Source organism: Moschus berezovskii, chromosome 2 (genome assembly GCF_049115385.1).
Source record: "Moschus berezovskii isolate FMDL1 chromosome 2, NW_MosBer_1.0, whole genome shotgun sequence".
NCBI lineage: Eukaryota > Metazoa > Chordata > Mammalia > Artiodactyla > Moschidae > Moschus > Moschus berezovskii.
The window spans coordinates 93,766,709-93,781,075 of NC_142461.1; the positions used below are offsets into that span (position 1 = coordinate 93,766,709).

At 38.8% G+C, this 14,367-nt stretch overlaps 1 protein-coding gene across 17 annotated transcripts in view; it reads right to left on the bottom strand.

Moving 5' to 3' along the window:
• NEB (nebulin) overlaps window positions 1–12,862 on the bottom strand; it is a 216,973-nt gene extending 204,111 nt beyond the window's left edge. For all 17 annotated transcript variants that reach the window (XM_055398670.2, XM_055398685.2, XM_055398684.2 and 14 more), the window contains exons 1-9: window positions 12,713–12,862; window positions 12,003–12,087; window positions 11,402–11,466; window positions 7,839–7,880; window positions 6,009–6,209; window positions 3,766–3,873; window positions 3,193–3,297; window positions 2,441–2,545; window positions 1,472–1,576 (exon numbers count right to left, since the gene is read on the bottom strand). In XM_055398670.2, coding sequence (XP_055254645.2) covers window positions 1,472–1,576; window positions 2,441–2,545; window positions 3,193–3,297; window positions 3,766–3,873; window positions 6,009–6,209; window positions 7,839–7,880; window positions 11,402–11,437 — 702 coding nt within the window. In that variant the 5' untranslated portion in view covers window positions 11,438–11,466; window positions 12,003–12,087; window positions 12,713–12,862. The remainder of the gene's footprint in view (window positions 1–1,471; window positions 1,577–2,440; window positions 2,546–3,192; window positions 3,298–3,765; window positions 3,874–6,008; window positions 6,210–7,838; window positions 7,881–11,401; window positions 11,467–12,002; window positions 12,088–12,712) is intronic.
• Between the last annotated feature and the right edge of the window lie 1,505 nt (window positions 12,863–14,367).

Consider the following 14,367-nt stretch of genomic DNA (forward strand, 5'->3'; position numbering starts at 1 on the left):
GTAACTGGACAAGATGGGTATAATCAGGACAAGATGGGATCCTAAGATGCACTAGAAGTAAATCCTGATGAGTCTCAAAATGCCAAGTGACTTAAGTCCATATTGAATGTAAGAGGTTCAGGGTCTATTGAATATAACAGAATAAATGTCTCATTCTATAATACAGTTTCCCTGAAGACTAGAGCGGTCTTATTATGGCCTCTAGCAGACCAAGGGGGCAAGAAATAAAGTACCTCAAACAAGGGCTACTCAAAACAAGACTAAAGTTGGGGTCTCTGCTGCTGCTTTCAACACTAAGGATTCTATTACTCCTTTTAAGTTCCTCTAATAAAGTAGTCCATTCTAAAGGAGATCAATCCTGGGTGTTCATTGGAAGGACTGATGCTAAAGCTGAAACTCCAATACTTTGGCCACCTCATGCGACGAGTTGACTCACTGGAAAAGACTCTGATGCTGGGAAGGATTGGGGGCGGGAGAAGAAGGGGATGACAGAGAATGAGTTGGCTGGATGGCATCGCCGACTCGATGGATATGAGTTTGAGTGAACTCTGGGAGTTGGTGATGGACAGGGAGGCCTGGCGTGCTGTGATTCATGGGGTAGCAAAGAGTCGGGCTCGACTGAGCAACTGAACTGAACTGAATAAAGTTTTCAAGGTCTAGGATACTAAAATTCTGCCCAGTAGGGCTGCTGAATTTTTTTTTAAACTAACTCTAAAATATCCCCTACATATGCTCTATGGGAGGCGCTCTTTGTGAAATAAACACACTAAGATGTTTGGACAAGTATGTAGTCAGATGCCCGTGTAGAAGAAGGGGACTACCATAGTTCAGACTTACAATTAGGACGGCAAATCAAAATCCTTCATAACATTGTTCACTCAATACATTCAGGAAGTGGCTATAATCCCAAAAAGTTTTTAAAATGCCACTCTGTTGTCACAGAGAAACTTAACTCCAGCCAAGGTGATGGAAGGACACTTGTTCTAGCGGAAAGAACATTGGTATTGGGATCACAAGACAAGGCTTTTGATCTGAGCTCTGCCACAGATTACTAACGTGACCTTAGACTCAGGTTCCTCACCAGTAAGAAGACAGCATGAGACTAAATAATATCTAATGTAAATTATAAAATCTAGTTTAGACATCATAAATTATAATTTGAAATATATTCCTCTGCAATAGTAGCATTTAATCCTTTTTTTTAAAGATTTTTTTTGATGTGGACTATTTTTTTAAAGTCTTTTTTTAATTCATTACAATATTGATTCTGTTTTATGTTTTGCAGGATCTTAGCTCCCTGACCAGAGATTGAACCTGTACCCCTTGCATTGGAAGACAAAGTCTTAACCACTGGACTGCCAAGAAGTCCCAATAGCATTTAGTCTTTTTAAATGAAGAGTTGCAATGAACTTCGGGCTAAAAGTGTGTCCTAATTCCACACTCTCAAATGTGCGCACTGCACTGCACTTACGTCACTGAGAGCTTTCTGGGCTTGGGCGACCCTCCTCAGCTCCGGGCTATCGTTATATGGATAAAACAAAGTTTTGTCAGCTTCCCAGTCTTCAGTGTATAGTTTCTAAGTCAGAGAAGAGTGAAAGTTACGAGAATGTGAGAACACAATGACTTGAAATATATACTTCTGAATTCATCCATCAGTGGCATACAGGAACCCAGGGCAAAGGGAGAGCAGAGGTAAGTGGAATCCACAGATTCCACTCAATCTAAGTCATATTTATCAATAGCTTACCTGGCTTGTTCTGACATATCTTATTTACTGCAGAGCAGATGTGTCTTATCTTTGACTTTACCTGCCTTGTACAACTAGTACTAAGGAAAGTGTAAGGAGCCAGGAAGCACTTAGCATAATTTCCGTGTTTAAACCTTTAATACAAGTGAGAAAATTACTTTAATAAGAGTGACAGCCAGGCATGTCCAACGTATAGTGCAGGCTCTACACTTTGCGGGTCTTTGTGGGTCTCAGAACTGGTTTTCAGGTGCATCTTTTTTTTTTTTTTGAACACGGACAATTTTTTTTTATAAGTCTCTATTGAATTTGTTACAATATCGCTTCTGTTTTAGGTTTTTTGGCCATGAGACATGTGGGATCTTGGCTCCCTAATCAGGGATCGAACCCTCACCCGCTGCATTGGAAGGCGAAGTCTTAACCACAGGACTGCCAGGGAAGTCCCCTCAGGCACATCTTTGTTTTCCCCAAGTACTCTTCCCCAGTTGTTCAGACCCCCTCCTCCATTAGGCCCAGGAATATTTTTCTCAGTTCCTCTTAACCAGCCTGATCCCCACAGCCCACATGCCTCAAGGCTACTCACAAAATGGCTGGGGAACCATATTTTAGATTAGGCAGAGTTTACAGGTACCCCTCCATGTGATGTGGTGGGAGGACACAAGAAGACAGAAGTAGCAACAGAGCAGAAGCCCCTACCTTACTGAACATGGCTGTGTTCTTGACGGCTTGGACAAGTTCAGGGGCATCAGGAGGAAGCAGGTACTTATCCTTGGTGTCTTCCCAGTTCTGCTTGTATAAAACCTGCACAGAAAGAGTGGAAAACCTGTGGCTTGATGTCTCCCCCAAAGTCATGTGGGTTTAGAGCACAAAGGGGAAGAGTTGCCCACACTCAAGCTGTCCTCACGTGAAGGCTGAAGTGTGCTGAAGTGACACCAGCATCAACTATGGAAATGTTGACCAGGTCGACATCCCATGATACTTTCCCTGCATTAGTAAGCTTTTATTTGAAAAGTCTAATTTGGTCAGTCGAATCGCGATTCTGATTCTCTATAGATTCTTTTCAAAGGTTGAAACCTGTCGTTTATTGGCTGAACTTGGATGGTAGATGTGTTTGACTTAGATGGTATTTTTTTAGTATTTTTAATTAGTTACATTTAATTACATTTGAAGTTTGGAGGGAAAAAAAAAAGAACCTGGAGACACTGGGACTGAATTCTGTAGCTGGAGCCGAGGTCCTGGGCTTTCCAACCCCCATAGCTTTGATGGTCCACTTCAGTTACTGGTACAGACTGCCTGACATGTGTGGCTGTTAGACCCCACCATGCCTGTGGGCTTGCATGGAACTGATGAGCAGGATCTGGCCTGTTCAGTTTTCTCCTCCAAGGCCAGGCAGTTATAATGCACATGCTAACCTGGTATTCCAGCCATCCATACCACAACCTTGTTACCTTACTGACTTGCTGCGACACTTTCTTTGCATGTTCAATGTCCTTTGCTTTTTCGTCGACGTGACAAATAGTTTTAGCAACATCACCATCCATTCGATACTTAACCTGCCAATATAATGCACAATTAGAACCCATGACAGGCATGAATATATGAGTATATTAAAGAATATCTTATAATAAAGGACATTGACCCAATCACTCTATGTCTGTATCCAAAGTCAAATTTCTGCCTTTTAGGTAGAAAGCTGTGAACTCCCAACTATCCACAGAGCACCTGTATTCACTGATTGTCTGTTTTCCCGCCCAAATTTCAGCCTCCCTGTGCACCAAAATGGACAGTCTCAGTGATTTGGAACTCCCATCTCATACTACCTTTAAGCCAAGCTTTTAGAAGTCTCTTTAGGTTCCCATTTAGAGCAACATAATCTATGGCCAATGCTTCTTCTATATTTTTAGACTGGCTCACAGTCATTTGACTCCTTATTCTTGCTACACCTATTTAAAGCCCTCTATTCCCAGTGGTAGGGACATTTCTGAAATGACTCTCTCCTCTATTTTAGCAATGTAGCCCACCTCACTGAGTTGATCTTGAACTTTCTTGATTCTGCGAAGTTCTGGGGTATCGGTTGTGATGGCGTATGGCTGCCCTTTTGCTTTCTCATAGTTCTCCTTGTATTTATTCTAAAAAAGATATCAGATTATTAGCCTAAAACATGACAACACAGCGGCAGAAATTATAGGCAATACATACATCCTGTCTTATTTTTTTAATCCTGCAAGTTATAACAATTATCAATTATAACACTTTGTTTTTGTCCCCTATTCTGATTCTCAACAGAAACTAAAATAGATATGTTAATTGTTCTTCCCAAGGATGGCTGAATACTGGAGACAGAAGAAATCTTATTATAAACTATTGTCTTGGAAATGCCCTCAAATGATTCTTTCAATATTTTTATTGTCTGAATTCACACATGAAAAGCTGGAACCTCAATAATTTTAGGAAATATAGAAATTGAGTCAAGTCTAAAAAGATTTGATTGCTAATACAATGAAAAAATATTCAGAAGTTGTAGCTAACTCTCAGTGATTTGGATAACTGAGACACCAGCTGAATTAATGGGAAGTATAAATTATGAATAATTTTGAAAAGGAATGAAATATTATTTCTGCTAAATATGAGTTCTTGCTTTAATAATAATATGCATAATTTATCATTATTAATACTTCAAGAAAACTCTTGAGTAGAATAGTCAACAATCTAAATTATACTACTGATTTCTAACCACTTTAAAAATATTACAAACCTTTGCCAACATTTTGTTCAGACTATCAAAAATTCTAGGATATTACTGTTTGAATTAATGAGGTGTTTATGGCAATAAATTGACAATAAATTTTTCTATCTTTGCTGAATACTGCAGTGATAAAAGAGGCAAGATAATTTTGTTTTTAAAAATCTAAGTCTTAGAAAATCTAAATTTTGAGTCATTCAAGACTCTGAAGTAGAAATTTACCAAATAGTCCCCAGTAGTTAACACTCGACTGGAAATGAATACTTACTGGCCAACCACAACATGATGCTTTTGACATAAGCATTAATCCTATATAATCAGATGCTCCCCTGAGTACTTTTCATCTTTTTTAAGCCTCCAGAAGATGTGCAATCAGGTCACCTAGTGAGACCTCAGTCTACCCTGGACAATCAACAAGTTAGCTCCTTTTAAAGGGTTTAAATCTGCTGCCAGTCAGTGTAACTTATAGAATTGAACATGGAAATTTAAAGACAGGCATCTTCAAGAGCAGTAATTCTCAATATGGGCTGCCCATTCGAACCTGGGCAGTTTTCAAAATCCTCTACAGGTCCCAAACCTGCCTGGACCAAATAAACTAGCACAACCTGGGCATCGGTAGTCTTAGAGCTCTTAGACTCTTAGGAAATTCCAATGTGCAGCCAGTTAAAAAACTTGTTTCAGGTTACAGTAGAACACTCTGATCCTCAATTTCAGATAAGTTTTCTTAGTCTGATCTTGGTTTTTTAAGATCTTTTAAAAAGATCACATTTTAAGATCTTTTTAAAAGATCACATTCTTTTTCACTCTATACCTCCTAGAGACATTGTTAGCTAGTCTATTTGAGAGGCATCACGGAGAAGGCAATGGCAACCCACTCCAGTACTCTTGCCTGGAAAATCCCATGGGCGGAGGAGCCTGGTAGGCTGCAGTCCATGGGGTCGCTAAGAGTCAGACATGACTAAGTGACTTCACTTTCACTTTTCACTTTCATGCATTGGAGAAGGAAATGGCAACCCACTCCAGTGTTCTTGCCTGGAGAATTCCAGGGATGGGGGAGCCTGGTGGGCTGCCGTCTATGGGGTCGCACAGAGTCGGACACGACTGAAGTGACTTAGCAACAGCAGCATGCTCAGACGTAGCATAAATATATGCTATTTAGTTTATGTGAACTGATTTCAACTAAATCTATATCTAACTATAAATCTGTAACTCTGATTTCATTGTTTTAGACTGGCAAACAAATTGTGATTAAACACCAGTAAATTCTTTACTATTGGTCTTATGCCTATTTTTCGGGGATAATTTCAATAAGGATGTTTTCCCTGATGCTGGCTGCAATGGTGCAAGTAAATTACATGAAAGCAGAATTAAAGAGTTTTGAGACATTATATTTCTGTAAAATAAGTTTTGTCTCATACAATGTTGAGAAACAAAGTCCAGCCAGCATCCAAAACACAGTTGGTTGAGATCAGTAATTTGTCAGTAGCAAAACCAGATAAGTAGAAGTTTTTTGAAACTTACTGTGCTAAAGAGATCCTGCATTTTCTGACTGTGTGCAATGTAGGGGGTCATGAACTTTGAAGGGTCCACCTTCTTTCGAATAACCCTCTTCCTCTCCACCGGCTTTTCAGGTGCTGGCTGTGCCAGGGCCGGTCTGGAGGTTTCCGATTGCTCATAGTCAGATGTCCTTGTCGTCGTAGTTTCATAGAATTCTGTTATTGTCTGAAAATTTGACATGAAGTTATATCAAAATTTGACATTATGAAAGTAAAAACTGTAATACTATGATCTTGATATACATTATTCTAACTTGAAGTCAGATTGATATTCCTGGTGTTATTAGTACTTCTTCACATCTAAAACAGGCCAAAGCAGGAAATCACATGCTATATCCACATGAAGGCACGTTATATTACCTAAGTCTGAATGATGACTGTGTCAGGTTGCCTGGAACAAAAAGGTTACTTCTTACCTACTTGCAACATTGCCTTACAACTCCATTTGCCTAAAGGAACACTTGAAGATAGGATAAAAATATAACAAAAATATTCTCAATCATTTAAAAATCTTCTTAAACTGCATGGTAAAGTGAAAGCAAACTGGAATCAGGGAACAAAATAAATGAAAGCAGACAAATAAAACTCGAATTCTTGACTTTAATATAAACTTTTAAATGATTCTAAGAAAAAGTTGCTTGTTCTTCAGGTGTTTAAGTATTCTGTTACATGAGACAAAGAATGATGAATTTGAAAAAATGAATCACATCAATAATACAAGTGATTACCATTCTCGTGGCTTAGTCAGTTAATTAAAGTGAACTAGAGTGCCATTTACACTAATAAATGCCTAGGTGAACACAAATAATAATGACAACATAATGGGGTAGTTAGCTTCACGATAGTATGTGGTAGGTGGGAAATTGCTGCTTCTTACAATAGACTTTATAGTGGAAGAAACCAAGGTCCAAAGTTTGGGTCTAATCCAAAGTTAAAAAAAATATAAGAAAAGAAGAAAAGCAGTTAAATTTTCAATGCATCTCACAGCAAAATTTCCTTCACAGCTTATATCATCTGTACCAAAGGAAGAGTTCCAGCATCAATTAGGGAAAAAGAGAAACCTAAATAATAAGGAAATTGTATATCTATGACACACACCCTGATTTGTGTCAGATCACTGCTAATAGATTGCTCTCTGCCCCTTACTACTGACATATGGTTGATGGTGAGAAACTAACCAGTTTACAAAATCTGCAGTTGTTAGTTTTTATGCAGGTTTCAGGGTTAGATGTCTATATCGCCATGTGTCATGCTTAAGAGAAGCAGCTCCATGCAGAAAAATAAGCATGAGAGAGATTTCAGCTTGAAAAAAAAAGTCCCAGCTTAGAATATTTATGGAAATGACTTTCTCAGAATTCCTAATGTGCCAAACTCTAAGTTGCATTTTATCGTATTATCAAGGACAAAGGCTTGGAGGCTCCATTTCTTTTGAGCAGAGTTGGTGCCCGAGAAGTTATGACTCTACACAATGCAACTGCTGGTCCTCACACAAATCGCAAGTCCAAGGCCCCACCTTTGTTGCAGAGAGTGGTGATAACCAATTGCATTATTCTAATAAACATCACCTACACCAAAAATATCACCCAAGTAATGGGGGAACCATCCCTAGCCATTTTGGATATACTGAATAGTAAAAACAGGTAGCGTTCGTACTTATACTGCCAGCTGCTGGGCATATAGGTGAGTGACCTCCAGATTCTCCCTTTTGCCAGCTTGGTGGCCCTAGGAGTCTGAGAGACGAGAAAACTTTGTTTTACTGAGAATGCAGCCTGTTCAGATGTGGGCTGGATCTTACCTCCCCTGGCACCTCTTCATAGACTGTTTCCTCTGTGTAATACTATAAATAGAGAACAAAGGTAACATTAGAACCAAAGCAGGAATCACCTCTGCTTTGCCTCAGTTAAAGCACTTAGTTTATTTCAAATGTCCACTTGGTTTTCAACATTGGTGGGAAGGAAGTAGATGGCGGGGGCTGTTCATATTTTGGAACCCATTTCAACTATGTGAAACATCAGAGTAACCACAGTGAAAGCCATCAGATTGGACAAGGAGATGCAGGATGATGAGAAAGGTATCTGAGGATGGCTATTTATCTGGTGAAGCTATTTTGCTTGAGAAACAAAAATGTTTTCTTATGGTACTCTCAGAGTTTGCTGAGAATATAATAACAATATCTTGAGTGTGTGGGTTGGGCAGAGAGGAACTGTGATAAACTCACTGCTGACTAACAATAAAAAAAAAAAAACACTCGGAAACCTCAGTATGAATAAAATTTTAAAATATCATTCTCATGAAAATGATAGATCCGAAAGCATATACACATCTTCATTATCCCTATATCACCCTGATAACTAAGTAATAAGAGTTTCTTCTGGAGTTATGAATAGGTCCCTTCTGGTAACATGATGGCCCTAAAGGGGTGCTACAATGAGATTCCTCATCACAAAATGTGGGGAAGTTAGGCAGCAATTTACCACTGATGGTTCTGAGGTGCCTGCAGGCTGGATCTGAAATCAAATCTACTTTTGTACTACTTCTGACATCACTAGCAATAAATAGATGTGGATAAGAACTGGCTGACATTTTGTTTCAGATGCGTAAGGAGAGTGGAATCCTGCCCCTAGCATCACCCAGCTTTGCTGGATGAACAGAAGGAAAGAATGTTTTAGGCCAAGGCATACAGAAAAGGGATAAAATGAAACCACTTGGCTCATTTTCTCAGTTAACAAAATGAGTAAGATTTTATGCTTCATTTTTTCTTGACCACCAAAACATATACTTGGGAGGGAGGGAAAAAAACATTGAAGGCAAAATTTCCCTCAGGGGACTTCTTTCTTTTGCCCTTGGTTCAGTGATCTCTCATCAAATTACTGAACTATGGTCCATAGGCCACATGCTCTGTTTCACTAGAAATAAAATTAGCATAAAAGTTGCTTAATGTCTCCCACTCTTATGCTTCCTCTGCTTCGGTACTTTTTTTTAAAATTTTGAAATCTAATTTTGTCTCTGTGTCCTTAGACATAGCACAGAAATCACAAGCTCTTACAGGACAGAGAATCTCTTGTATGTGCTATGCCTTCATCATACGGGAAATACCATTTGGACACTTTAGGGAATGCTGTTTGATGCTGATCTACATGGAACCATTTTTTCTGGCCACACAAAACAGCAGTGACTTGAAAAGAAGTTTTCAACTAAAGTGAATGATTCACAACTATTTTGGATTTTCTTAGCATCCAAGTAAAAGCAGCTCTTTGGTAGCCATCCAATTTTACCTTTGCTAAGCTCTCATCATCAGTAAATATGTCAGAATAAAGCTTACCAAAACAGGCAACATTATCCAAATGGTTGGCATTAACTTGTAAGCCAAATCTCACTTTTTTTTTTAGAGCTGTGCCACTAAATAGATAGTATGATAGTACATCTTTGCCTTTTCCTTTCTAAGTTTAAGTTTGACTAGAGAATGACAGTATAGCCTTATTCAGTTGTCCAAGAACCCCAGGAGAAATATTTTTATAGCTAGTTCTAGTTTTGTGAATTCTTCCCTACCTATTTCCTTAAATCTGCCACCGATCCATTCTCATGGCATCTTTTGAGGTCAGAGAGACCTTGGTTCAATTCTCTCTGGCAGAAAGTCTATTAGTTTATCACCTGCTGGTCCCAGAAACAGGGAACAATATGGCAAGGAAAAGATGCCTAAAAATAGCCTCCTCCATTTTTATGACATCTGGTTAAATCCTTCAAATCTAGCTCTAAGGGCAATTTCCAATGACCAGTTAACACCATTATTTTAAGGAAGACAAGGTATATTTAAGATGGAGTCTAAAAGGTATTCCTGGTATTACCATCATACAGAAGGCAATTCAATTTATAATTGTGTTAGTGCTTGACAGTGACTATTCTGACCAGCAGGGAGGTATGCAAAATGTGCACTAGTGAAAATATTGCATACTGAAGATCTGGCCTTTGGCATTTGAACCAGAGAGGTTGAATGTTGAATGAAGGTCAGTTTGTTTTTTCCTTCATATCCTTCAATAATAAAAGCAGTTGTATTTTTAGAATAAAATAAAATTTTCTTGATCTAAGTATAAACTGTCACATAAAATATTCCAAAGATAGATTTTGGCATGTTCATTTGGAATTTGATTCTGGGTAACTTAAATTTCACTCTTACTAAAAAGCACAGATTTCAACTGTCTCCATGTATCTTGAGCAGTTAGAGATTTTCACATGTTTAAATCATCATCGTTAATTGGTAATTGTTAAGGACTTACAGATTTCAATGGCAATATATTTACATGGATGCTAAAGGCAAGAAGTAGTAAAGAAAAACCACACCATAACAAAAACAAATAAAATAAATATAAAGTAACAACTTCATAAATCATGTCAGATATCCCAATAACGTTGAAGGAATTTTTCAAGATGCCCACTATGGTCTTTTGTTCTTTTCAAAATTCAAATGCAAAAGCTAGTCTTGTTCCCTTGGGTAAAGAGGATGGAGTTTATGGGGAGGTATGGCTCCAATTGTCACTTGTGAGCCCCATGATTTTTCCATGTTTGTGTGTGTGCACATATACACATGTATAAAATCTTACATATACATATATCTCATATACATATATATTACTCTGAACACTTAATCCATTTCACCCTGCTGCTAAGTCACTTCAGTCGTGTCCGACTCTGTATGACCCCATAGACGGAAGCCCACCAGGCTCCCCCGTCCCTGGGATTCTCCAGGCAAGAACACTGGAGTGGGTTGCCATTTCCTTCTCCAATGTGTGAAAGTGAAAAGTGAAAGTGAAGTCACTCAGTCGTGTCCGACCCTTAGCGACCCCATGGACTGCAGCCTACCAGGCTCCTCCGTCCATGGGATTTTCCAGGCAAAAGTACTGGAGTGGCTTGCCATTGCCTTCTCCGCCATTTCACCCTAAACTTAGATAATTAGCTTGCTGACGCAAGGAGTAGCTCTTTTTCCCTCTGTGACTGTGCAAACATATTAAGAAACAGGATTCAGTTCTCAGAACTTTCTCTTCATTTCCTCTGTCCCTTTGGCCACAGGGGCTGGGAAGTGGGGAAGAAGGTAGTTTCAGAAGGCAATTGAAAAATCCACCTTTACCCCATACTTTTTTTTTGGTGAATTTAAAGAAAAGCAAAAATGGTAACAGTGATACTTCTTTTCAGTTCTAATCCCACATAATTATAGTGAAACGGAACGTAAAATACTCCTTTTCTTGTGCTTTTGTGAAGTTATAATAGACAACGTATTTTTCAAACGATTAATTCACCCACACGGCTTTGACTATCGCCACATAAATACACTCTTGTCAGAGTCAGGAATTTTAAAACTCTTACCTCCACCACCTCCTCATATTCTTCGTCATCTGCCATTTTCCCAGAGTAGTAGCGGCACCTACAAACTTTTCATATTCCAGACAAACAAAAATACATTAGAATCTATCCCCAGGACTGAAATCACCTTATAATATTATTAAAACTGAATTAGAGGCTAATTTGTTCTATATACTCATGTATTTTTGCAGGCTAAGTGAGAGGAGATACATAAAATCTGGTCTATAAAAACAGGCTTCAAATTTCTCGATTCCCTCAGGAGTGTGTTTCGTATTGCTGCTTCTAGCTATATGATCAATCTAGCTAAAGTTGTAAAATGAAGCCGAGGTGACAGAGGGAGAGGGTTTGGAGTCAAAGGAACAGAGTATTTACGTTTCCAAATACTTGGAGGAAAAAAATACTTTCAAGCAAAATTTCAGGGAAAAATATTAGAGAAAGTTCAACTTGGCTTTCAGAAAAAAGTTGGAGTTTTTCCTGGTAGCGCCAAAATTCTAAGCCTTAGGTCTCCATCCTGTTTCAGCACATTGTATGCAACAGAGCCTATGCTTCAAATTAGAGCACATAAAAATAAATGTCAACGGACTGGAAAAGAAAAAACAGAAACCTCAAGGCAACGGGGTTATTTTCTTCCCAAACACCATTGGCTTGTACGGATTTTTCCTCTTTCGTTTCTGTAGCTCTGTTCAAACCTGAAAAACAGCAAATGGTTAAAGCATTGACTGAAGTTCATACGAGATGTTGGGTCTTGGGCCCAAGTTGCTAATTCAGGAAGCAGCAAAGGGATCTCCCAAGGCCTTCTTTGACGCCAGAGAGGAGGACTCTCTCTCTCTCTCGGTAAAAGTAGATGATGTTTTGAAGCAGCTGTCCCTTCACCCAAAGATATTTGCTTGTAAACCAATACCCCAGCTGTGGCTGGTTTTGTTAAGCTAGCAAAACTGCCGCTCCTTCTGAGTCAAATGAAGTCCAGTAGAACCAGATAAATATAGGAACGAAGGACATAGCTCTTTTTTCATACTAATATATTTAGAAAAAAGGAAAAACAAAGGCAAAAACATTAAAAAAAAATTCATTAGACAAGATAGCCAATTCGGTCAAGCAGTAAGTTGGTTAATATAGGACAGGACTTTAATCACACACTACACGTCAGGTATAAGTAAGACCTGAGCTGGGTCATAGGGTTATAGACTTTCCTAGTCACGTTTGCATCACTCATTTCCCCAGTTAAGACCCAGATTTTGGAAAATACCTCAAGGGAAATTGTAAAACATCTCCTAAAAGAATATTACAGAAAAAAAAGCCATAAATTTGCCTTACCTTCAATCTACCAAATAAATTTCCTCAGCAGCAAAGCCTCTCCCAACTCTCCCCTCCTGACAACCCCAGACAAGAGCCGGTGTGGAGCATGGGTTCCGAATTATCATGTGGCCGGAGCAGCCAATCCGATCCTGAGTCGCTCAAATTTCAGAAGCTAAATATACTAAGTGATCTTCTGAAAACCACCTGTTCATCAATTCCACTAAAGGATAAAGGGTAACAAATTGCTTGCATAGAAGTATTCAAATGTAATGGAATTAACTTCCAGCGTATGGGGTTCAAATTAAGGTTTAATCTCTCATTTCCTACTGCTCTGTGTTTAATATCATATTCATGCAAAAGGACTTAGAAGAAAATCAGCATGACTTTGAGGGGCTTTACCCCTCCTGTAAACTGCTTTCTTCTCACTGGTTTTTCCATCTTCATGGAGATAAATAAGCTCACTCTTATACAGCTCACCTGGTGAGCCTGGTAAGTTACAGGTGTTGATATGAAAGAAATAGAGGGAGAAGATCCAGAAAACATCAAGTTGGTAAAGCCGGTATTTTTAAATGTGATAAAATGAAGTGATAGGTGAAAATACTTCGTGGTGATGCTAGATAATGTACCCACAGGGCATAATTAAGAGAGATTAAGCCCCATCATTTTTCTATTACTAAACCAGTGAGGGGAATACCAAGATCATACTCATTACCTTCTTCCTTTGTAAGCAAGCCTGCTGCTGCTGCTAAGTCACTTCAGTCGTGTTTGACTCTGTGCGATCCCATAGACGGCAGCCCACCAGGCTGCCCCGTCCCTGGGATTCTCCAGGCAAGAATACTGGAGTGGGTTGCCATTTCCTTCTCCAATGCATGAAAGGGAAAAGGGAAAGTGAAGTTGCTCAGTCGTGTCTGACTCTTAGCGACCCCATGGACTGCAGCCTACTAGACTCCTCCATTCATGGGATTTTCCAGGCAAGAGTACTGGAGTGGGTTGCCAGTGCCTTCTCCGGTAAGCCAGCCTAGCTGCTAGGAATACAGAGCCTCCCTCAGAGGTAACTAATTGAGTTATTGATTTCTTATTTATTTCAGATGACTCTGAGAGGCAAAATATGAACGCAAGTACAAAAGGGCTCAATTTCTGAAGAGCAAGAGCAAATAAAATGGAAATCAGTAAATTATTAGAAAATAATGCTCTATTTGCAAGTCAGAGTGTAAGACACTGTATAAAAATCATCCAACAATTTTCTACCTGTTGATGGTTCTCATTGACTAATGTCTTTCCACTCCCTATTCTAAGGCAAAACTCAATAGGTCAGTTGCATCTTAATGTGGATTTGAAACTAAACATATTGTTATGGTTTTGGGGGGGAGGTTAAATGTTAGGAAGAAATCTCACATTTCAAACATACGTACCTCTCCCTTTTCTGTGGTTCATATGGTAGTAAAATTTGAACATCATCTTTCCATCTGAATTAATTATACCTGTTGATTTCATTTGTTTTCACAGGTTTTCTCACCAAGGAATATTTGTGTGTAATATGATCATTTACCTGGAAGCTGCAAACTAGAAGTGATGATTTACTATTCACCACGTGCTTTTTAAAAGATGGTGTTACATTGAAAAATAATGAGTCTTTTTAAAAAATATATAGTACAAAAATATATAAAGTAAAA